Source organism: Tasmannia lanceolata, unplaced genomic scaffold (assembly GCF_043159265.1).
Source record: "Tasmannia lanceolata isolate RefF3 unplaced genomic scaffold, GAP_Taslan_0.1 ptg000018l, whole genome shotgun sequence".
Classification (NCBI taxonomy): Eukaryota; Viridiplantae; Streptophyta; class Magnoliopsida; order Canellales; family Winteraceae; genus Tasmannia; species Tasmannia lanceolata.
The window spans coordinates 18,548,478-18,575,274 of NW_027518695.1; the positions used below are offsets into that span (position 1 = coordinate 18,548,478).

Consider the following 26,797-nt stretch of genomic DNA (forward strand, 5'->3'; position numbering starts at 1 on the left):
TTAAATTTCAGTTTAGGTACCTTTCAGACCCCACCGAAATCGAACTTTCGACCGAAATTTCAAATTTTCAGCAGAAATTATCAAAATTTCTGTAATTCCGGTCGAAATTTATGTAAAATATTAATTTAATTAAAAAAAAAACAGGTTTTTGGGTGAAATTTATGAGGAAAACGAAATTTCGGACGAAATAAAATACCATTATGTATTAGTGATTTCGGTGTCGGTCAATTTCGGTCTGAAATTTTGGATTTTGGTCGAAATTTAAAACCATGCTCCTACCTACATTAAAAGTTTAAGCCTATAATAACACTCCCACTATATTACATAAACAAATTCACGGAAAATCTTTTCTTTTCAAAAAGGGAAAGGGAAAATCCAAAACACAAAACCCAGTACAGAACCCTAAATACAAAATTACACCATCCAAACCCGACCGTTGAGTTGCGTATTTTTCATAAAGATGCCATGTCAGTCTCCCGTCAATTCATATTCCTTGCAAAAAACAGAAAAACTCCACCGCCCCATACGAGAAAAAAACATTGAGTGGTAATATCGTTATTAACCCCCAACACAAGTGCAATTTCCCACCCTCTCCTTCACGCTCCCACACTAATACACTATTTATTTCTCCCGCCGTCAACAAATTAGAAGACAGAGAAAAAGCATGGACGATGATTGTTTCGCCCCTTTGTAAGATAATGCACTCCACTTATCACATTCCAATGAGGGCGCATTATCCCACAGTAGGGCGAAAGAAATTTAGAAAATCAGCTAAAAGTCAGCCCACAATTCACGTTACAACGAGGGCGCATTATCCTATAGTGGGGCGAAAAAATATCCTCCAAAAAACATTTTCAAAAAGTAACAAAAGCAGAAGAAAAAAAAAGGGTGAAAAATCTTTTGCTCGTCCGTACACAAATACCTCTCAACATCATCGTACGGAATTTCTCGCCCAAACGAGACAATAACGACTGGACAGTCCTAAACCAATCAAAAATCGACAACGCATTTACCAAAACCGCTTATCTCTCATCTAAACAACTCTCGGTTTTCAGACCGGTTTTCTCACCCCTATAAATTGAAAACTAGATCACACCATTCTTCTCAGTAATATATTTTCCCTCTCTCTCTCTCTCTCTCTCGCCTAAAATCTCACAAAACAAGAAAATTCAAACCTTCTTCTGATTTTGCTGTTTTTGATTTCAATGGGAAGAGGAAGAGTTCAGCTTAAGCGAATCGAGAACAAAATCAATAGGCAAGTAACGTTTTCAAAGAGGAGAATGGGATTATTAAAGAAAGCACATGAGCTCTCTGTTCTTTGTGATGCAGAGGTGGCTTTAATCGTGTTTTCTACTAGAGGAAAGCTCTATGAATACTCTACTGATTCTAGGTATTCTTCCTCTTTAATTTTCTTCAGATTTGGATTCTCTAGCGATTTTTTTTTTTTTTTCTGAATTGCAAACAAACAGATAGATGAATGAATCTATGAAAAAATAATAATAATAATCGATTTCTTCGTTTTGTTTTGAGATTTTTGTCGATCTATGTAGATAATTCCTGAATTGCAAACAAACAAATGGATTCTCTAGCTTTAACTGCTTTATGAATGAATCTATGAAAAAAATAATCGATTTTCTTCGTTTTGTTTTGAGATTTTTGTCGATCTATGTAGATAATTCTAGGTTGTTGTAGTTCTACACATGATTACAGATTAAATTATCTTCGTCTGTGAATGAATTTCTGAAAAATTATCGGTTTTTTCTTCCTTTTTGTTTTGAGATTGTTGCCGATCTATTTTGATTCTAGCTTGTTGTAGTTCGATCTGCACGTGATTCTTTTGCTTTAACTTCTTTATAAATGAATCTGTGAGAAATTATCTATTTTTTCTTCGTGTTGTTTTGAGATTGTTGTCGATCTATGTAGATTCTAGGTTGTTTTAGCTAGTTTTAGACGTGATTGCAGATTAAGTTATATAAATAATAGCTTTCTTCATTTTCCTTTCTAATGGAATTTTCATTTGTTCTTGTGATAGAAATAAATTTTGTTCAAATTTTTTTTTGGTATACATGTCGATCTATGTATTTTGTAACGGATCGTAGCTTGTTATAGTTATAAATGTGATTTCAGATTAGATTAAGGCCATGTTTGGATACCCACAAGATTTAGATTTGGATTTAGTTGATATTTTAAACTGGATCAGATCCTTAGATTTCCAAATTAGCTATAACAGTGCAAAAATTCTGATTTTCAAATCGGTTCTGCGAGACAAGATATCCCTCCCTCCCTCCAACCCTATCTCTCTCTCTCTCTCTCTCTCTCTTAAAACATGATCACTGAGATGATTGATGTATTTTGTATCCTAGACTCAAACCCAAATCAATATACAAATGGGCCCTTAATTTGGCCTTTAGCTCAACTTGTTGAGGTTTTGTACCTCACAGCCTGTCCCACATTCCTACCAAAAATAGGAAAAAAAAACAAAAAAAGATATCTGGAATCTAGGAGTGCTTGCATAAAATAACAATTTTTATCTTATTTCTATTAGTTAAATGATATTTTGACTGTTCTCAATAGTTGAATATTATATGATGAAATAACATAAAGTTTCTAAAGTTAGAAGAAATGAATTTTGTCTGAAAATCGTGCATTTATCAATTACTATAGTTTGTTTTTTATTAGCTGTGTTTTTCATCATTTTCTTGCTTTTCTCTTTTTCCTTCATTTGCGTTCCACTTTTCGACGGTGAGTGCGTAGGATAAGCATGTGGTTCATTGTGTGTAGTCTAGTTTTGAAGTTTCGGGGAGGGATGGTACATGTTGTTCACGTTCCGCGTTTAAGTTCTGGTACAGTGTTGTGAACAGTGATATCGCTTTATTTTATTATTTTCTTTATCTCTCTCCTTCATTTGTTTATTTTTTGAAAGAAAAGAAATATATGTGGTGTGCGTATGGTAACACCGCTGGGCAGCGTGCGTAGGATTAGAAAGTAACGCTCCTATCTATCTATCTATCTCTCTCTCTCTCTCTCTCTCTCTCTCTCTCTCTCTCTCTCTCTCTCTCTCTTATCTAGTGCTAGTATTGCATGGAGTTGTCTATTCAATACCGTATTGAACAGTTAATGAGGATTTCACCAACAGTAATCACCAACAGTTAATGAGGATTTCACCACCCATTACGGGAGAATTTATATGATGAGTGGCCGTGAAACACGTGAAGTCTTAAAAAAGTAGGTACGGCCCACTTTTTTTGATAATCCAAACCGTTCATCTGTTTGGGCACAACGTAAATAGGTTGTTCCCCAAAAATCATTTCCATAGGATAATCCTAACCCTCCGATCTGTAGAAGATTCCATAAATGATTTTTGGAAATCTCCATTTCCAGATCAGTTCAGATCGGAGGGTTAGGATCATCATATGGAAATGATTTTTGGGACACACCCTATTTACGTTGTGCCCAAACAAATGAACGGTTTGGATCATAAAAAAAAGTGGGCAGTACCTACTTTTTTAGACTTCATGTGTTTTCACGGCCACCCATCATATAAATTCTCCTCATAACATATAACAAGAGAGAACTAGAAATGTAATCACATAACATATAACACGAGGAACAGTAATTCATGCCAATATATATATATTTAATGAATGGTATGGATCACCCAAATAATGTGGCCCCCACTGGCCATCATATAAATTCTCCTCATAACATATAACAAGAGAGAAATGTAATCACATAACATATAACACGAGGAACAGTAATTCATGCCAAAATATATATATATATATATATATATAAAATGAATGGTTTAGATCACCCAAATAATGTGGCCCCACTGTATTTTAAGCTAGTGTGTAGATAACTTATTTACACATATGTGTAGGAACTGTATATATATATATATATATACTTTTATACTCACGTCTCACAAAACAGTATATGTGTGGTCTCACTGAGTCTAGGTATGTAGTCTTGGTTCCTAATGCGACTCCGACGCCCCATCCATATCATCATTGAATGCAAAAGTGAGGGGTTTAAATGTTCTTGGTATAGCCCTCAAAGCTGGCTTAGTGATGAAGGTTCTAGAGTCATCCAGTCATGGTGTGAACAACTTCAACGGGTTAGATATAGGGGTTCAACTTGGGCGGGCTCAGCGACCGGAACCCCGGGTTGGATTAGGGCTGGGAAAAGCCAATCGGATTTAATTTTGGGTTGGGTTAGAGGTGAGGCCATGGGCATCATGATCCGTCCAGAACCCGACCTATGTCCTTTAATATTAATGTGATTTTAAAAATCTTAGGGTTGAGTGGTTTTTTTTCTCGTTTTTGCATTTTTGCCCTTTTGCTCTAGGATAACCCAAACTCCACCCGACATGATTTGGAAAAAATGGGTTAGACCGGTCAAATTAGAATTGAGAGATTTAGAGACATGTTGGATTAGGGTTGACCATCCTCGACTCAAGACCCAGGTTGGGTCAGGTTAGGATTGAGGGAATGCTATCTTGGGCTGGGCTAGGGTTGTCCACAACCCAACCTAACCTGGCCAGACTTGCACCCCTAGTTAGACATATGTATAATCAACACCATTAGAAAGGGACATTACTTATGAACAAAGGGCGTAAGAATTTATCGTGTCCCATATGTATATACGATACAGACTCATATGTGTTGGGAGTCGGGTAGAACTTACCCTTAAAAGCTTGCCATTAAGGGGAGGGAGCCCAAGTCCTTATAAGCCCATCCATATCATTTTGTGGGATCTTTTTGGTTTTGCGTGGTACCCCGAACAATCTCCCCCTCCACGTTGAAGCAGTGTGGATCATCTCGCCGATACATGTGGCGGCAACGTGGGAACTGCAAGATCTTCTCCGAGGGAATTTAACAGTCCTCGGAGGTACAATGAGGCTACCGAGATCTTCTCGAAGGGAATTTCACCGTCCTCGAGGGTACACCGGATTTACCACGTCCCTACTCTGATACCACTTGTGAACCTCTTTGGTAATCTTTAGAAGAAGAATAGTATTGGATTTTATGAGTGAGAAAGAAGGATTGCATACAAGAAACTGTGAAAATTTTGCTAAACCTTGGGCACAAAAATTGTGGAAGCTCACAAAATTGAAAATCGTGAATGCACTCTTTCGGAAACCATTGAAACTCTGATCGAGGAAAAGGTTGACGATCTACTTTTGCAAACTGATATCTAGCACAAGCCGTATCTCCCTGTTCTCAAGAAGTGGTAAACCTCTAAAAATATTTTGCCTCGACATGATTTTCAGCTTGTCATACACGAGCAAGGCGCGCATATCACAATTCTAGAGTTTCGTTATGGCGAGCTTTATCAGCATAAGTCGTTCTTACTAATAGTAAGTGCATCGTCTCCATCTGCATCTCGCGCATGATTGGATTGCCGAAGACAGCCACTTTCTCTAACACTTTCACATTATCTGGTCCAAATTGCACATATTGGCCTGTAGATGTGATTTATGCTACCAAAACGTGATAGACATCTGTGAGGATGCTATTCTTCTCACCACATCATGAGGTAACCATCACATCACTCACACCTTTTACAACATGGACGGAATTATCAGCCATGACAAATGCATGATTTCCATCATATTTTCGCAACCTCATGAACTTGTTTCAATCTCCAGTCATGTGGTACGAACATCCAGAGTTAATCAACCAATCATTTTCGCAGTCAATAATCTTCTTTCCGAAAGTACTTGTTGCACACACTTGATTCTTCACAATAGGGGATTCTACAATATTAAATGCAAAAGAAACCTCCCCCTCAGAGTCATATTCTGTAGCAGTCTTTTGTCCTACCACCTTCACAAGTAAAAGAAACTTGCATGTCCCATTCACCACCATCATCATCCTCATTGTCTTTGGATTCGATCATTGGTCTTGATCTTAACCCGATAATTTCTTTTAATATGACCTGGTTTATCACAACGATAACAATAAAAATTATGTTTTTCATGTGATTTATAGTTATCCTGTGCCTGATTATCACCTTTCCTATAAGAATCATTTGTCTTCTTATTATTCTTCCACTTCCGCTTGCTAGTGACCGCAAGTGCTTCCTCACTCTTTTTCACTGACAATCTGGCCATCTGTTGTGCCAACATCTCTTGATTAATAAAGAGATTCTCCAATTCTAGGAGAGATGGCTGCATTGACCATCCATGTATAGCGGTGATAAATTTGCTAAACTCGGACCTCAAGCTGCGGATAATCAACCTCTGCATCTAGCATTCAATAATCTTAGGCTCCTCATCTAGTTGAGAGAACTCATTATAGAAGTTCTTTATTTTTATAAAATAAGCTAAGATAGATAAAGTACCTTGTGTTAATGAACCGATCTCGTTCTCTAACATCTACAACCGTGCATCATTTGCCTTTGCAAAGAGAGATGAGAGTGCCTCCCACGCTTCTTTCAGAGTTTTCGCATCTCTAATATGGTCAATCAACTCCTTATGCTTTGACGCTTTCAATACATACAACGCTTTTCCGGCACGGATCTTCCACTTCCGCAGTACATTCACTACCACTCCTGATGCCTCGACATTGCTATCGTTCACTATCTTCCATAGATCCTGACCATAAAGGTACAACTTCAAGCACGATTTCCAATAGATGTAGTTGATATTGTTGAGCTTTTCGATCACTGCCATCATACCAACGTTTTCCGCCATCTCCTTCTTGTTCCAACCTCGATATCACCTCGAAGCAAACCAAAGAACAACCTCGATATCAACTCGTAACAAACCGGTATTTCGATCGACCACCTTATTCTATACCACTTGTTGGAAACTCGGGTAGAACTCACCCTTAAAAGCTAGCTGTTGAAGGCAGGATGCCCACATCCTTATAAACCCATCCACATCCTTTCACCTTTCTGATGTGGAATCTTTTTGCTTCTGCATGGAACCCCAACAATATGTACAGTGCTACTATGAAGCATGGTCATACAATGCATCTACCCGTTCGTTAAAATAGTAATCATACCTGTTTTGGAAAAACGTACTTACCCATTTCCCAAATGAATAAAAACACTACTTTATTTATCATTCTACACTTTTGGGTACAACATGATGTATTCAGCTTTACTGAATATGTTTAATTTAGAAAGAGTGGGGGAGGGTGGGGTGGGGTTGCCGTTTAGGTAGATACACTATTTACACCTCCAACTCAAGTTTTGGTAGATACACCCTCTTCTTTACTTCCGAACTGCTTTGGCATCATCTTGGGAACATAAAATTTGACAATAAAAAATGTGAAGAGGGTGAGTGTACCAAAACAATAGATTCTATGAATTACTTCACATTTTAGTTAGGGAGATGATAAATTCAAACCCCGTGGAGGATAATTCGCTCCCGTTTAAAGGAAGGTATGGGGCAGCCATTAACGTCAATTCACGTTAAAGGAGGTGCGAATGATCCTACAGGGGTGCGAATTTATCATTGCCCTTTATTTAGGGCACTGATATCCGCATGCAACCATGTATTGATAATGGGGCGGACTCACTTTCTTTTTACATATATATATATATATATATATATATATATATATATATATATATATATATATTGTTAGAGTAATTAGGTCAAGCAAGAGGTTGCTTGAAGCATTACACCCAAGGTATCTAATTTGGAATCCAAGTTTGTTGCCTCCAGCCCCTATATATATTAGATACTCTAGGGTTTTAATAGGTTAGTGGGCTCTAGCCCAAATACGCCCACTACACCGGTCCATTATCTTATTGGGCTTATATTAGAACATACATGGGTTATATTATATACCCAACAATCTCCTCCTATATTCTACATATAGCACAATCCAATAGATAGATAGTGTAATGTTCAAAACAAAATATTGAATCACCCACATCACCATGTGGTCTATATCATAAAAGATCTGTAATCCAATTGAAAACATGAATCCTTTTATGACAAACCAAGAGTTTTAGATATACAACAAGCTAAACTCAACCAAAAGGTAGTTTCACATACAAGTGAACCCCACTGATCTAATATGAATTCATTCATGGGGTATGATTCTCATCGAGATCCAAAATAAAGTTCCACAAAAAAGTGAACTCTATGCATACTGAAAGGCAAGCATAGTCTTTATGACTTTAGAAGATTTACTCATCAAGTAAGTCATCTTCATCAAAGTCCAAATCAAGACAAGCTCCTCCTTTTTCGCCAATCCCTGTGAATTATCAAATATGGATTTCATGAAAATGAATCCAATCATTTGTGTAAAACACTAAAGTATCTAGTTCTACCTGAAGAAGAACTTAGTACAATTCCATAATTCATGAAAGTATCTAGTTCTACCTAAAGAAGAACTTAGTACAATTCAAAATGGCTGAAAAAGTATCAGTATCACTCTCACCATAAGCATCATTGTCAAGTTTCAATAAAGAACAATAACTAAACAGCTGCTTTTGCAAATAATCATTCCTAATTGTCAAGTTTCATTAAAGAACAAGACCAAATAGTTTCTTTTTGCAAAGAATCATTTCATGTTTCTTTTTGAAATGTTACAGTCATCTTATCCATATTTGAGTTAAGCTGTATCATCAAGTTTGGAATGTACAACCTTTCCCAAAAAGGACATGTCATCAAATGTGGAATGACACACAACAACTGTAAACATCATCGAAACATATCAAGTGCCTATCTTGACCAAAAGAGAGATTCGAATATTCAAAATAACATGGATGTAGGTTAAGTCCTGTCTATACAGACTTTAACCCCATCTCCCCCACAATTTTGAATATTCGATCGTTGGTCAATCCCTTTTGTGAGAGCTTCGGCCTATTATCCTTCGATTTTGTATCAATCAAAGTGATAATCTCGTGTTCTGGAGATAATTCAGCATGGCATTTTTCAGCCTAAGATATCTCCTCTTACCATTAAAGAGTGAGTTCTTCACAACCATAGTTGTTGCTTGATTATCCATAGAACACACTGAAGGAACTAATCGTCAACCGGGTCAGTGGAATATCCATAACCATAATTAGATTCTTTATCTTTTTTACTTCATTTGCAACTGAAGTTAGAGCATAAAGTTCAAATTCGACTTCCACACAACAGCAGTAGATTTGCTGTCCCATAATTCTGATCCCCATGATTCATCAGAATATCCTTCCACAATAAGTGGATGGCCACCATAGTTTTGAGCATACTCTTGAGTATACGAAAGGTATCTCATCAACCTCATAAGGGCATCTCTATGCTCATGGCCAGGATTGCTAGTAAAACAACTCAGCATGCCAACTATAAAGGCTATGTCTGGCCTAGTGCAACACAAATCATACATGAGACTACCAATCAGTTAGAATAATCTAACTAACACACACTGTCTCTTCCTTAGAGATCAGTTGCTTGGTATAATCAAAATGGTGTCTCAATCGGTTTGCACTCATTGCATCCTCAAAAAGAAAGTAGGTTTTCATATAATGAGCTAGGCCAAGGGTGATTCCTTGCCTTTCAAAAACTTCCTTTCATACCAAGAATGATGTTAACAACACCAAGGTCTTTTCGTGTCGAATTCTTTACCCAAGGTTAGTTTCACATTACTCATCACACAGAGAGATTGGAAACAAGAATCAACATCTACATACAACCAAATAATTATGACTTTATTCGACACAAAACGATAGTAAAGGCATTTATCCGAGTAATTTGTCAGAAACCCAAAGCTCTTTACTACTTTGTCAAATTTCTGATGTCGCAATTTAAGTGCTTGATTAAGACCAAAACAAACTTTGTATAATCACATACAAATATCTACTTACAGCCCATAGTCTTAGCCCCTTTTGGCAAATCGACTAGCTGTCAAGTTAGATTTTCTAACAGATAACTCATTTCATCATGAATGGCTTCTGCCCACAACATAGAGTACCTAGATCTCATCACGTCCTGATCGGATGATGGATCATTCTCCAATTGGTAGGTCACAAAGTCCTCACCAAATTCTTGGGTACTCTATCACATGGAGGAGCATATATAGATTTAGGATGTGATTTGCTGTCAAAGCTGCCTCTCCCCAAATGCAACTAGGCATGCCAGCTAACATTAACATAGAGTTTAACATTGAAGTTAACGTCATGTTCTTACACTCAGCTATGCCAATTGATTGAGGCGAGAGAGGAGCAGTAGTTTCAAGGATTACGCCCTGAGAGGCACAGAATTCCTTGAACCCTGTCAATGTGTATCTTCTCCTTCTCTATCACCCCTAACTCTCACACTTGTCAAATGTAATTGACATATATAATGGTATCTTATGAGTATTAGCAAGTTAGACCATTTTCTGATAGTGCACATGTCCCAATCGGTTGTGTAACAACTTAGGAGCAATTAGCGGTGAACAAGCCTAACTAACAGTCTCATTATCTAAACTCAAATCAAACATACCATCTATCAAATATGCACAATCAAAATAGTATGAGTTAACAATCAAAAGTTACTCTACCACACAGAAAGGAAATACATATGCCAGCATAGTCTAAAAGACTAATAGAAATTAAATTCTTTTGAAGAACAAGAACTACTTTAACATTTTTTAAAGTTAGTATTTGTCTTGAAGAAAGGACCAAGTTCTCAGTACTAGCGTGAGTCACCTCTACGTTTGCTCCACTGGCCACTGTAACGGTCTCTTTCGCGGCAACAACATCAACTAGTAGTTTCTTGGAGTTGCAAACATGACAAGTGGCTTATGTATCTAACCACCAATCTGAAGAAGTACTGGCCTTACCGTTGCCTAACATAGCAACAAAACTCTTAGGCTCAGTCTTACCCACCATCATATGAGCTTCTTTCTGTAGTATGTCAGATTTAGACTTGTTAGGTAGCCTACAATCTGCCGCAAAGTGATCACATTTCCCACAGTTGTGGCACTTGCCCTTCTTTTCTGGAAGACATGCTTTTTGGCCTCCAACTTGGGATTGTCACTTTTAGGTGACTTGGATTTTTTAAGGAAATTTCTTGGGATTTGTTACCACGTTAGTAGCAAACTGTTGCTGTCTAACCATCTCCAAGTTATACCTGGCTCGATTCTCATCTTCGATTCGAATGAATCGTTTGAGATCATCCAGTCCCGCATGCACCTTTTTCCTATACATTTTATTTTTAAAAGAATGCCATTGAGATTCATCAACTTCTTCATCCATGTCAGCAAAGGTACTCAAAACGGTGTAAAAATAATTCATATATTTTAGACCGAATTGAGGCTTTCACTTCCAAGAATTAAACTCAGATCCACTAAAGGATTGAAGTTTGACTATCTCAAAGGGAATAGTAGTCTTTTCCATTTTAGACTAACTACAAAAGTAAATATGGAAAGGGTGCACCTGATTTGTGTATCGCGAAAGCCGAAGCCAAATGGGTGAACCAAATTGCGTACCAAATCCAAATCCAACAACCAAGGTGAAACCCTTCAGCAACAGATAACCACCAAGGTAATAACCCAAACCCAACTGACAACTATTGGGATTTACAGGGGGTGAACCAAGAACAAAGGCGAAACCCGAGGCGAGGGTTGTTCAGACTATCCAACTGTCGGCAAAAGTAGTTGGCGAGAACTGGTCTAAAACCAATTGCACGGCCCAAAACATATTGGCCTTCTGTATAATCAACGATTTACAAATCTGTTTTCTCGCAAATCCTATCCAGATTTCTAGCCAGAAATAGCCCTGTAGCTAAAAACACCAACTGGCGGGCGGCGCCAAATTGAAGACACAGAACCGAATCCAAGAGCCAAGTACAATAGGAGCAACAATCCGAGCTCCAATAACCGAATTTAAAGTTGTCCTCCAAGAGAGTTTCAACTTTGGGATTTCTACAAACAGAACTTGCATATGGGTTTTGTACCCAACAAATTGAATTCGGCAATGAGTTTCATCCACCACGAGAGAGCCACAAGCTCTCGGACAACATAGTTTTGGGTTTAAAGGAGAGAGAATGGACGAGGGTTTAATTCAAGGTAGTAGTGTTTGGCCCTTCTTGAATCTTGTCTTGAGTGAGAGAAATTCAAATAATTCAGGGACAATTATATGGCAGAGCTTTGAAGCATCCAACTAATACCCTTTACCAGGTATGAAAAACGGCATGGACTTCTTCAAATTGCACCGACCAAGACATGTCCAAGACAGAAAAACTTCCACCAATGAAGAATTCGTTTCCACCAAACCCATGCCCAAACAATATGTTGTATTTGGGAGAAAAACCCACGGCCAAAAACAAAGTTCTGTGGGAGAAACAATCCACGCCCAAAACAAAATTCATGGGAGTAGAAACCCACTCCAACCGGGAGAGTTTCAAATACAGAGGTCGGGGGAATAAACGACCACCAAGAATTGTTCAGCCACTTGGCACCAAAACCATCAACAAAAATATGCAGCCGATAGAACTAAAGTGATATGTGCCAAAATCCAAGGCACAATCCTCAACTGGATAGATGAGAGGAAGGAAAAACAAGAAAGAGAGCATGTCGTTGATCAATATGCCCCAATCGATGATGTATTCAACAGAGTGTCTTCTTCTTTATTAGAGCGACACAGAGTGGGTTACAAGAAAACAAAAATTCCTTCACTGGTCCGCTTGCTTGAACCCACGCCCAAACGAATTCAATCCAACGGCCCTGTATTGCTTGTTGGGTTTCAGACGCGACCACTGCCGTTAGAAAGAGGAGAGGGATTCAATCGAATGGAAAAAAAAACGAGTAAAACTCGTTCCGAAGTAGAGAATTCCGATTGAGAAGAAGTGGAACGAATCTGAAAAACCCCAAACGTGAGATCCAATGCAGAGAAAGGATACAGACCAAGGGTTTTTTTTTTTTTTTTTTCAATAATACTAATGCTTCAAGATTGTTAGAGTAATTAGGTCAAGCAAGAGGTTGCTTGAAGCATTACACCCAAGGTATCTAATTTGGAATCCAAGTTTGTTGCCTCCAGCCCCTATATATATTAGATACTCTAGGGTTTTAATAGGTTAGTGAGCTCTAACCCAAATAGGCCCACTACACCGGTCCATTATCTTATTGGGCTTATATTAGAACATACATGGGTTATATTATATACCCAACACACACACACACACACACACATATATATATATATATATATATATATATATATATATATATATATATATAGGGCAAAGGTTTTCTGTGGTATCGCGCAGGGTGAGCAACCCTCTATAAAACACCACCTACATGTTGTTTGACTCATCCTACCCATTCATTCTATAGGATCTCACATAGATAGGGTGTCTCTAAGAAACCACCTCCATACCGTAATCCTAACCATTTGATTTATAGGAGTTTAATTTGCAGCCATTCATTTGAAAACCTCCACTAATCATAACCATAACCCATAACCCATAACCCTAATCCTACCTATAGCCTATAGAACCAATGGGTTGGATGACTCAACCAACTATGGGAAATGGGATATCTAGAGGGCTGCTCAAGGTGAGCGATACCTCATAAACCTTTTCCTGATTTTTTTTTTTTAAGTTTCTTTTTCCATATTTGACCAGCCGTCAAAGGCTATTATAATTGTCAAAAGGCTCTCACCAGCCAAATTAAACGGATAAAATAAGTTGAGTTCTCCCCATTATCGAAACATAGTGCGGAGGGTATCAATAGTCTTTATTTACGGAAGTGATTGTAGAAACTAAAGAACAAAAAACAATATAGAAGAAGGGATTTTTTTTTAAAGAACCCTCACTAGTCTTTTATTATTTCACTCACTAAACAAATAACACGAACAAAACTTCGCTCCAGCATGGTTAGGAGGAAGTTCCTTCAGTACCTTCAGATATACTCGTGTGCCTGTATTTACTAAAATACCCTTAACTCCTATTTCTTAGGATAGCAACACATTCCACAATTTTACTTGGCCATGTATTTGTGCTGAAGGAACTTCCTCCTAACTGTACTGGAGCGAAGTTTTGTTCAAATAACATAACACCCTTTAAATAGAATTGTGGTTGTATGTGCAACACCACACACCCAAAAGCTCACGTTTCACTCTTGAATCCTTATACCACATGACTCAATTAGATAAAGCAAACTTCCTACTAAATAGCTATTAAACTTTATCTCTCAACCAATCAAGACTAAACAAAACAAGGACTCTCTCAACCGACTTCTACGCAAACTCTAACTCTCACGTTTTATATGGGTGGCCTTCGGTGGGCCCACAAGGTAATTCCACTATTTGAATTTGAATTAATTCCAACACGCCCCCTTAATTCAAACTTTGTGGGGTGTAGCTCGTTGTCAACTGTCTTTTGATTCCACTTTTATTGCAGAAATTCTGAATTCTTTAAAAATAAATTCACCACCACGGTCAGTACGAAGAGTAATAATAGAATAACTACTTTGATTTTCAACAAGTGCCTTGAACTGTTTGAAGATGGAGAAAGCCTCATCTTTTTGTTTCAGAAAATAAACACGTCATCCTTGTGTAATCATTAACAAATAGAATGAAATATTTATTCCCACTCAAAGATAAAGTTTGCACGGGGCCAAAATATCGGCATGTACAAAAGCATCAAAGGCTTATATGCCCTCCAAAACTTACCTCTTGGAAATTGCTCACGGTGGTGTTTTCGCAAAACGCAAGCTTCACACACTTTTCCATCATATTTCAAAAAATGAATACCAACAATCATATTCAATTTTTTCAATAAAGACAGTCTACCAAAATTCAAATGTTCATATCTTCTATGCCATAACATAGAGTCATCATTAGCTGCACTAAAAGCATTGAATACTAGTTTTAAAAATACTAGTGGAAACATCTTGTTTTCTGTCATCTTAATAGACAAAACTAGTTTCATACTTTTCTTATCATAAAGTTTACATTCTCCTTCATCAAAGATAGAACGATACCACTTTTTTATCAATTGACCCAAACTTAGCAAATTTTGAGCCAACCCAGGAATATACATAACATCTTGAATTTTTTTCTTGCCAACCAGTGTAGAAACTACAATGGGACCAATTCCATGGGCATTAACATGATTGTTATCACCCATCCTTACTCGTGGTTTGATAGTTTCATCTATTTCAAGAAATAATCATTGTTCCCGGTCATGTGGTTACTACAACCACTATCGAAATACCATATTTCATCATTCGTTTTCAACTTTTGCATCACTTTTCTCTTCATGATAATTTGCTTGTTTCGTAGCCTTTTGGTGACAATTTTTTTTAATATGACCATACGTTTTGCAATAAAAATATTGTAGTAAATTTCTATTTTGATTTCCGGTATCCGTATACCAGCAATCATTATTAGCATGGTTTGATTTCTTGCAAAAAGAATAAAATAATGAAGTAGATTTATGTTTACCTCCACTTTGATTTCTTTGATAACTACTAAATTGACCTCTACCTCTACCTCTACCGCGGAATCCACCACGTCCACGGCCTCTTCCTCATTGGAAACCTTCATTTGAATCAGATCTTTTCTTCGAATCCACTTTTGATTGAAACGCTTGTTCTAGTGGATTTTCTGTAGTCCTATTCAATCTCTGCTCATGTGCTTGCAAAGAACCCATTAATTCATTCGTAGAATATTTAGTTAAATCTTTAGACTCTTCTATGGCAGCAACTACATGATCAAATTTATTTGGAAGACTCCTCAATACTTTTTCAACAATTTTTTAATTATCTAATTTTTCCGCATAAGTTCTTATTTGATTTACAATAAAACTAACTCTAGAGAAAAACACTTGAATTGATTCAGAATTTTTCATAATCAAATTCTCAAAATAATGATGAAGGGTTTGTAACTAGGGGTGGCAAAATTGGTTGAACTGAACCGGAACCGAGCCGAAACCGAACCAAAAATTCGAACCAAACCGATTCAAATTTCGGTTTAATTCGGTTTGGGGATCAAACCAAACCGAAACTGAATATTTCCAATGATTATGAGTCACGGGTGCCAAAATTGGCGGAACCGAACCGAAAATTCGGTTTCGGTTTGGTAAAACCAAACCAATTCAAATTTTGGTTTGGTTCGGTTTGGGGGTCAAACCGAACCCAAACCGAACCATTGCCACCCCTATTTGTAACTTAACAGAGATTACTTTCGTAGAACTTTGATATTCTTCTTGAAGCAAATACCTTGCTTCTTTTAATGTAGTTGCAGCCATGATACTTGAAAATATTGGTTCATCCATGACTTGTTGGATGAGGAAAAGAGCCCATGCATCTTTCTTTTTACTCTCCTTCAATTCGTTCTTTTGTGCCGTGGTCAATCTTTCCAGTTCTGCAAAAAATTTCCACCAATTCCCATAATTCGTAAGCAATAAATAACGTCTTCATCTTAATAGACTAAAATTAAAAATTATCACCTTTAAATAAAGCAACACTTTGCTGAAAATTTGAAGAATTAGTGTTACCTGCCATGTTGCGAACTTACCGAATCCTTGCCGGTGTTTTCTTGAATTCGCGCTGGCTTTTCTGGTTTCTAGTTGATTGAGAAATCCCAAGACCTTCTGGTCTGAAACCACTTTGTAGAAACTAAAGAACAAAAAACAATATAGAAGAAGGAATTTTTTTGATAGAAACCTCACTAATCTTTTATTATTTCCAACTCACTAAACAAATAACACAACACCCTTTAAATAGAATTGTGGCTGTAAGTGCAACACCACACCCAAAAATTCACGTTTCATTCTTGAATCCTAATACCACATGACTTAATTAGATATAGCAAACTTCCTACTAAATAGCTAATAAACTTTATCTCTCAACCAATCAAGACTAAACAAATTAAGGACTCTCTCAACAGACTTCTACCCAAACTCTAACTCTCAAGTTCTATATAGGTGGCCTTGGGTGGGCCCCACAAGATAATTCCACCTTTTGAATTTGAATTAATTCCAACAGTGATACATTCGCCTCCTTTTCTACTCAAGCCACCCCTCTAGTGTATTTATGGCTACTCTTTTTACGCTACAAGACGGTGGCCGGGGAAGGAGACAAATATATCATTTCAATTTATTTATCTTCGATTCAATATGCATTTTTATGTTATACTAATAAATTAGTATTATAAATTTATAACACAACAATAACAATGTACCCTTTGACCATATATGATCCTAATTCGATAAAATGATGAACTTATAGTCTTACCGATTCTATCACTTAAAATTGCTGTGTTATTTTTTCCGCTCTCTCATGATATATTATTGGCTACGTATCATTTTGTCGTGAAACCTCACTATAGGCGTTTCCACATTGAATGTATCATTCCTTTTATTGGGTAAGCAATGATCATTCCTTTTTTTTTTGGTGGGTAAGCTGGGATCGAACACCTGACCTCGGGGGTGAAAGAACAAAGTCTTTTCCAGCTGAGCTAGATGCCCAGCAAGGATCATTCTTATTACTATACAGAAATACTTTAATGTAAAAATTATCAACTAAACCAGGAGTGTGAATAATATCTATTGTCCATTGTCTCCCCTTGAAGCCGGGATGATCAAACGGCAACATAAGTAGAGATCTCGGATGGAGTTTTTAAACAACTCGTGGGGGTTTGAAAGGCCTACATGGATGAGTAGAGAGAACCCACATAGGACGTGAGCAAGCTCAATCACTTTCATGAAGAATCAAAGCGTTTTATACCAAAGAAGTGATCTATCACTTCACCCATTACATTATCTTTTATAAAAAATGCCACTACAAGATATAATGTGAAATATTCTAAATAAGAAATGCAAGAAGAAAAAAAAACATGCATCAAAAGACCAAACATCTAATCTAAAAAGAAATTTTGGCAATGTCATGTTGTTATTTAAACAATCACATAGGAAGCTTCCATACATTTTATCAAAAGTGTCATGAAGTTGAATAATCGTGTATTGATATTTCATCATTATTGTAGAATCTTTAGGAAAACTAAACAAGAAAGAAAAAAGAAAACTTTTTATTGATTGCAGAGAACACGCGATAGTGGACACTTTTTTTTTGTTTTTAAACCTTTCTTTCTTATTCACAAATAACCAACACAGCCCTTTTAATAGTTGGTGCCCAGCCGTTCCAAACTGTAAAATTCCATACTTTTCACACTATAACTATCCTAGTCAAGCTCTACTAGCACTTGTTTTGATAAGCTCAACCATCTATAAAATAAGTAATTGATAAGAATAAATTAACCAAGATAAGACTAACTAGGAGACCTTCACAATCTAGAATTAGACTTGTATTCGTCCAATACTAGAAAACCACCGACTTTCAAACTCCAAAACGAAGTTAGCTTGGGTGGGTCCCACAATCTACATGTAGTTTGGATTATGTTTCCAACACGCTCTTGTAATACAAACTATGTGGGGTGTTTGTACTCCCATCACATATGACGAAATTTCTTAAACTTCTTTTCCAGCAATGCTTTGGTGAAAATATTTGTCACTTGATCTTCAGTGTTGCAATGCTTTAGTTCCACTTCTTCTTTGGCTGTGACTTCTCTAATGAAATGGTGACGAATCTCATATGACGAAATTTCTTGAACTTCTTTTCCAGCAATGCTTTGGTGAAAATATTTGTCACTTGATATTCAGTGTTGCAATGCTTTAGTTCCACTTCTTCTTTGGCTGTGACTTCTCTAATGAAATGGTGACGAATCTCATATGACGAAATTTCTTGGACTTCTTTTCCAGCAATGCTTTGGTGAAAATATTTGTCACTTGATCTTCAGTGTTGCAATGCTTTAGTTCCACTTCTTCTTTGGCTGTGACTTCTCTAATGAAATTGTGACGAATCTCAATGTATTTCATCCTTCCTTGATGAACTGGATTCTTTGTCAAGGCAATTGTGGATTTGTTGTCACAAAAGGCCCGCCTTGTTCCTCCTTCAAGTCACGCAAAATCCTCCGTAGCCAAGTTGCTTGACAAGCTGTTGTTGTAGTAGCGATATACTCGGCTTCCATGCTTGAGAGCGTTGAAGTAAGTTGTTTCTTAGATGCCCATGCTACGACACCCGATCCAAGGCTAAAACAATAGCTAGTTGTACTTTTCCAATCATCAATGAAATCTGCCCAATCATTATCAGAAAAACAAATCAATTTGTAGTTAATGGATTTTGAGTACACAATACCAAAATTGATTGTGCCTTGGATGTATCGCATAATCCTCTTTGCTGTCCCAAAATGATGTTTGCTTGGACTGTGCATAAACCTGCAAATAAAGTTAACTGCAAACATAATAATTGGCCTTGTATGAGTCAGATAAATCAAACTACCAACCATACTTCTAAAATTCTTCTCATCTGCTTTTTCATCTTCATCTTGCAAAGTAAGTTTCTCATTAGTATTCATAGGTGTTATTGCAGGTGCATAATTTTTCATACCAAACTTTTTCAATAAATCCAAAGCATACTTTTTCTGACATAAGAAAATCATATTAGATCCTTGAATGTCTTCAATTCGAAGGAAATAATGCAATAGACCTAAATCTGACATTTAAAAATTTTTCAACATGCTCTCTTTAAATTTCTTAATCATATCAAGAGAACTTCCAGTATATATCATATCATCTACATATAAACAAATAACTAGGATATCGTCACCATGAATTTTAACATAAAAAGTTGGTTCACTAGTAATCTTTTGAAATGAGATTTCAAGAAAATACGTGTCAACTTTACTATACCATGCTCTTCGCACTTGTGTAAGCATCTATTCAATCAAATAGGAAGCTTCCTTACCTATCATGTAATAGACCCTTGTTAGATGAGTTATGTAGTTTGTATATCAGACTGAGGGTATATTGGTCATTTCACTGTATATTGTATAACCCTAGCAAATTGTACACCTATATATAAATCGTATTGGTGAGAGGGCCTGATTAACTCTCGAACTTTTCTCCTTCTCTATTTTCTGTATTCTCTTCTCCTCTTTTTCTTCTTCCGATCTTACATCCAACATGGTATCAAAACCCTCGGGTTCTTTCGTTCTAATCATTTTTTCTTCTTTTCTCTCACTTTTCTTTCCTTTCTTTCAAATTTAAAAGAGGTTATGGTTCATGTGAACACCACGTGAACAATGTCATGTGAATAGTACCACATAAACAGTGACGCATGAACAGTGTCGAAGTACTGTTCACACAAACAGTAATCCTATTTTCTCGTGCTCTCCGTCTTCTCCACGACCCAGTAAGTCTTTAGAGTACTGATTGGTTGGGTTGTTGGTGTTCCAATGCTGCTGAACAGTAACCCTATTTTCTCGTGCGCTCCGTCTTCTCCACGCCTAGTAAGTCTTCAGAGTGCTGATTGGTTGTGATGTTGGCGTTCCTATGCTTCTGATAAGTAGTACGTTGTTTGAATATTGATGGTTGTCCTGAGTTACCTTCGTCGGTTGGAGTGAGGTGCTCATGTCTTCATGTTCTCTCCGGTTGTCTGAATATTTATTAGTAATTTTGTTAGATCTGCCCCTCTGTGTCTTACCCCTCTATTTCGCCTACTATGGAAATTCAAAACGTTCAGATAACATCCATTAAATTGAATGGCTCCAATTATCCACCATGGAGAATGGCGGTTGAAACCTTTCTTCTTGCTCGGGGAAAAGTTGAATATATTGAAAGGGATCCCCTGATAATGAAGATAAGTCCTATAGTAAGTGGAGACAGGAAGACGTCGTGATCAAGATCCTGCTTTGGAATAGAATGAACCCAAGGTCTTAGAACGTATGATGTACCTTAAATCATCAAAAAACATCTGGAAGCGAGTCGAAACTTTGTATTCAAGAATGAATAACTTGATGCGAATATGTGATGTATATTCAGAGATGTTGCATCTGAATTGTGGAGATCGATCCGTCTCAGAGTAGCTTGACATGTATTTACCCTTTACCACGAATAAGTCTATCCTCGCCAAGAGTCAACAAGTTTTAAGGGTAGTCCAACTCCTTGATGCCTTGGGCCAGGTTCGAGTTTCTTCCTATAATAGTCAGTCATTGTTTTCAATTTATTATTATTTTTTGTTTGTTTATTTTCATTTTGGCATACTCAACATGTCACACTCTAGATCATTATGTTGTGATAGATGTCTTGTATTCTATTGGTGAGTGATAACCAGGATAGTCCTGTACATTTTACCCTAACTAGGAAGATTTAGTTAAAGGATCTCAAGAAAAGGTTGATGGAGGATGAGTATGGAAAGATCATTATATCTGTAACCCTAATAACAAGCTGATGCAAGATGGCCACAAAAGTAGGGTTTAGCGAGTATATGATGGGGAGAAGGTGATTGGGGATGGGAGATAGGGGGGGTCATGGAGAAATTGTGTGGTTCGGGGCGCTTGAAGGGAAAAGTGAGACGAAAAGGTGTTGGTGGAGAGATGGAAGGGGTTTTGGTGAGGGAAGAATTAGTAGAGGGCAGGGCTTGTGCAGTTAGGAGAGGAAAGGAAAGGTGTAGGTAGAGAGAAGGGTGTGGTGGTTGTGGGTTGAGGAAAAGGGGTTGGAGGTGGTATGGTTGTAGGGTTAGGAGGGAAGGAGAAAAGGAGAGGTGTTAGTAAAAAAGTGGATGAGAGGTTACGTTCAGGGGTTTTGGGTTGTAGAGAGTTGCAGTCAGGATAAGGAAGTGGGGGGTTTGCGGCAATCTTGTCGTGGACGTGGTTTGTGGTAAAAAGGGGAAAACACAAAAGAGAGAGAGGGAGGGCGGTCATCCAAGCTTGGGAGAAAATTGCAATTTTTTCTCAAAGTATGCTTACATAAGAATGTTTGATAGGTAATGAGAAATTTACACGTCCAAGACAGGCCCGCTTTTGATGCTCAAAAATTATTTACATATAAGTCTATGCAAATGATTTAAGTTCAGAATTATTTGCAAAATAATGACAATAATTGTCTTAGAAATGATATAGTTAATGACGTATAATTAACTTAATCAGTTTAATTTGTAAATAAGGGCCGATACTTTTATTTGTCAAGACCCATAAGTTTATTCATAAGAAACAGATTACCTGGTCCTTCATTTGTAAACAATAATATGATGTTGCAAGGAAAGTGCTTGTTATTTTCGTATTCCTTTGTAAACAATAATCTGATGTTGCAAGGAAAGTGCTTGTGTTTTCTACATAATTGTGCAGTAAAAACTTCTAATTTCTTGTCCAACAGTATGGGGAAGATTCTTGAACAATACGAGAGGTACTCCCATGCTGAGAGAGAGCTTGTTTTGAATAGTCCAGAATTGGAGGTATGTTTGATTTTATATTAGGCTTTTACAAAAGACTCCCTAACATTTTTCATATTCTTAAAGATCGATACTTATTTTTAAATCCAAAAGAGCACATATAGTTTGCTGATTTATGTCAAAAGACCATTTTGATGCAGGGAAATTGGTGCCGTGAATATGGCAAACTTAAGGCCAGGGTAGACGCTTTACAAAGAAACCACAGGTATAGATAGCTTACTTAGTGATTCTATTTACCTATCAAATAACAATGGTAACTGCATACCGATTGTAGCTTTGTTTTTTTTGTAATATGTGCAGGCATTTTATGGGAGAAGACCTTGAGTTCTTGAGCCTCAAAGAGCTCCAACATGTAGAGCAACAACTTGACTCTGCTTTGAAGCATATAAGAACACAAAAGGTAAGGATGTGTTTGATTCTAATTCTATCAGAATAATCTGGATGAAATGGGATAATCAGAATCACTCGAAGCTTTGAAAAAAATGGGCAGAAATCTGATTCTCCCGCGCTATTTTGACAGGATTTGGAGAATCAGGTTTTGTGGGTCGTATTTGCTAAATAGAATTTTTTTCGTTCTTCTAGTTCTCCACACAGAAAACAGAAAGAATTACAGCAGAAAACACAACCTATGCTGGTATTTGTCATTCCTTCTCGTTGTCAGAACTAATTAAAAATTAAGGGATAATCCCCATTTACACCTATTTTTTGGTGTATGTGAATTGTACAACCATCAAATCTTGGATGTATAGGTGGGACCATGTTCAGTTAGGTTGGCGAACCCTAAACCCAATTTGTTTCAGGCGTTAGGCCCCACTTGTAACTACTGTCCAAACAACAATTGGAAGCTTTAAATAGTTGTTTCCATACAAAAACCTGTGTTTACTTTGCTAATGCTTTTAAAATGTTTTATCATACAGAATCAAATCATGTTCAACTCAATTGCAGAGCTTCAGAGAAAGGTATGACCTTGATACTTATAATTATTAAATGAAAGTATCACAATTTTCCTAACTATTCTTCTAGTAAAGCAAGTGATATATCTATCTGTGCCAGTTTATGAAAAACATGCAAAATATGAGAAAATAAGATAGATGGACGCTATTGGAAGGAAAGGGACAATGCTTTGGTTAGGCACATATGTTCATGAAAAGCGAAGTATGGAAAGATGGTTAAGTGTGTAGAGGGCTGCTAGCAAGACGGGATTCCATTTGGAAAAAAAATTTGTCCTTTGATATGAGTCATATGACACATGTGCGAAAAGCTAAGAAAGTGAGCTCGCATCCCCACAAAATGCATAAAGTGAAAATGATCAGATCAAAGGTCATTTTCACTGTGGTCTTTATTTTCTAAACGAGATCCCGTTTTAGAAGTGTTTTCCTTAATAAATTTGCTAGATTAGGATTTGAATTCAGTTTCCACTACGATGTCTTCTTCGGTAAATTTGAATTTTTAATGTATAGACGATAAATTAGAAATTGACAAATTATTTACCAAATTCATGTTTAGTTTGGAAATATAGGTTTAATTTGAAAAAAGAAGCAAGAATATAGGTTTAATTTGAAAAAAAAAGGCAAAAATCTCTTAATTATTTGGGGTTTCTTAAATTTTAGAAGAAGGAATCAAGTATTTGACAATTTTACCCAAGTCCTCGGTTGGATTCATAAACTATGTTTAAATTCTCAAATCCATTTCCTTGCCTTATTCTTTCCCTTTCTTTCCCTACATTAATTTCTACCCTTTTAAAGCCTTCCCCTCCTCCTCCCTTTTACGTGCTTTTCTTTCTCTCCTTTGCTCTTGTCTCTTTCTTTGTAGTCTCATTTTTCTTTTCCCTTCCTTTTGAACTCCCTTTCGGTTGGGTTCATAGAATCATCCTTCCTCAGTTGAGTTCATAAATTGTCTTCCCACGGTTGATTACAAAAATTGTTCCCCCTTCAGTTGATCTCCTCCTTGTTCTTGATTACTTATTCTTCTACCTTTATCTTGGTTGAGTTAGCCCCTTACCTTTATACTCTAGCTATCCCTCTTCAGCTTCTTGCAGACCACTTGTAGCAGGACAATAACTGAGGCCTTTGTATACCATCTCAGGTACAAATTCATTATTTCTTTTCTTGTTAATATACCCATATTATCCCTGCCCTCAACCTTAACCCCAATCACTCGCCCATCTTACTTACCCCGCTTCGCACCCTGAGCCTGCTAACCGTCTCCTTTTAGTCTTATATCATGTTAGACACCTTTTGAGTCATAGTTACTCATTAGTTATTAGATCTGATTTGATTTGTTTGATAAACCTATACTATTAGTATTTGACTTCTCTTTAATTAGAACATATTATTGGAACTTTACTTGGATTATTTAATTTTTTATTGATAAATTTATTTATTTTTGAAATGGCAAATTGTATAAAAGAAACAGAAGGGACACCCGAAAGCGAATACCCAAAGATACAGAACAAAAAATAAAAATTAAAAACTAATTACAAAATGACTAGGCCATCAAATAGGAAATTGATCGGACCAATTCATCGAGATGCAAACCACCCCTCTTCAAGCCAAAGCGTCCGCCTTCTCGTTAGCAGACCTTCTAACATGAATCAACTCAATATCTGATTCCGCCAATATATCTTCCATTTCGTCAAAATGATCCAAAAACCTCCAAGGTGGAGCCACCCCACCCCTCAGCCACCGGATAGCAATAAACGAATCCCCTTCAACAATTACACTCTTCAGACGGTCCCTACTCACCTTTTTTATGCCATTGAAAGCCGCTTGGACTTCCGCCTCCGTAGCGTCAATCACACCTAAAGGGCCCCAAAAAGACCAAAGAACCTTGCCGGCATCCTCACGACATAAACCTCCCACCCCGCCTGGACCAGGATTCCCAAAGCAAGCACCATCAAAGTTTATTTTTAACACTCCTATAGCTTTGGATCCTTGTGAAAAATCTAGCTGTTTTGGGTCATTATATGTTATTTTTTATATATTTGGGAATGTAAAGTTTTCAGAATGATCTGCAAACCCTAAGTTTCCATCAATACATGAACATGTACGTATATGTATCTGTGTATAGTGGTGTCTAAATCTCCCTCATGCTTGCAAGGTAACACTAACAAATAAACAATGAACAACCCATGATTTCAATGGCTCACGTATCCCATGATACTGTTGTTTTTACAGGAGAAGACACTGCTGGAGCAAAATAGCATATTGGAGAAGAAGGTAACCTCTATAAATTTGCATTAAAATTCATTTCTCTTAAATCATTGGCCTTTCTCATTTTCTCATTGTATTAAGAGAAAGTAACATGTTTCAAAACAGATCCAGGAAGAGAAAGAGAAGGCTACAGTACATCAGCCACAGTGGGAGCAACAAAGGCAACCCCAAACCACACAACCCTTTCTTCTAACAAGCCTCCTCCCTACTCTAAATATTGGGTATGCCTCATCTCTCTTGTCTCAAAATTTTCTGAGCAGCAGTCTCATGTTGAATGTGTACTTATACCTCATTTGTGTTGGGAAAGTTGCCTTGTTTCCCATGCTTCCTTTCTTGTGGGAACCAAAACGAGCATGGTTTTTTAAGTTTTCTAAAAAACTAGTGTAAAGCTTCTTTTACTCGCACGACCAAAAGTGAGGTGGCTAGGGCTTGGGGCTAGAGAGGAGAGGGGGGGGGGGGGGGGGGGGGGGGGGGGTGTTTCTCTTGTGTGGTTTTTTCTTGGGTTTTTCCTTGGGAGATCGTGTTCTCGCCAGTGGACATAGGTATCTCGTCCGAACCACATAAAATCTCAATGTTCATCTTGTGGTTTGCTTCTTTTTTGTGTTTTATGTTTTTTTTTTTTTACTTTTCCGTTAATTTGTACACGATCGGACTGGATTTACCCTGCGGATTTTCTCAACACTATGTAACAACAATATTTGTGGAAACTAGATAGACTAGAACCAAAGAAATATGTACACCTTTATTATGATATTGGCACTATGTAGGCATATTAATTTGTAATTCTGTGCTACAGAACCTACAATCAGGGGAGAGGCGCTGAAGCAGAAGAGGAAGGAGCGCGACCCCAAGCTCGAACCAACAGCCACATGCCAGCGTGGATGCTTCGCGCCTTCGCCACATGAACGGGTAGATGGATGGTATTGGATTATATCAATGTCTAATCTGTATGGGCAAATGTACATGTAGATAGATGGATGGTATTGGATTGTATCAGTGTCTGATCTGTAGGGGCAAATGGCCATATCTACCCACGTAAATTATAGTTTTTTCTGATTACATGTAACAAGTTTGATCAAACAAATGACTAAGTCCTTACGTCTGTAGTCTATTCTAGGAGTTGGGTCTCTCTCCACAAATTTGCCATTTACGAGTTAGGGACTTAAAACCAATTCAGCCACGGAAACTTAACAGGGATCATACTGCAAGACCAAATTCCAATTTAAATGAAATCCAATGATTATACAGATCTTCATAGATTGTTATGAACCTAAATCAGTTCGTAACGGATTTGATCTTCTTAGAGGGAAGATCAGCCTCTTGACCCACTTCGAAACACAATTTCTGGGATAAATTCTACGTGCA

General features: G+C 37.2%; 1 protein-coding gene across 2 annotated transcripts; it reads left to right on the plus strand.

Annotated features, from left to right (window-relative positions):
* The first annotated feature begins 1,104 nt into the window (after positions 1-1,104).
* On the plus strand, positions 1,105-26,530 carry LOC143850722 (agamous-like MADS-box protein AP1). Of its 2 annotated transcripts, none has more exons than XM_077359953.1 (8): positions 1,105-1,390; positions 22,145-22,223; positions 22,346-22,425; positions 22,521-22,620; positions 23,138-23,179; positions 25,397-25,438; positions 25,538-25,653; positions 26,229-26,530. In XM_077359953.1, the coding sequence occupies exons 1-8, from the start codon at positions 1,206-1,208 to the stop codon at positions 26,335-26,337; spliced, it is 753 nt and encodes a 250-aa protein (XP_077216068.1). In that variant the 5' UTR covers positions 1,105-1,205; the 3' UTR covers positions 26,338-26,530. The 2 variants fall into 2 exon arrangements, with proteins under 2 accessions (XP_077216068.1, XP_077216070.1); XM_077359955.1 differs by having other exon boundaries at positions 1,106-1,390; positions 22,361-22,425.
* The last annotated feature ends 267 nt before the right edge of the window (positions 26,531-26,797 follow it).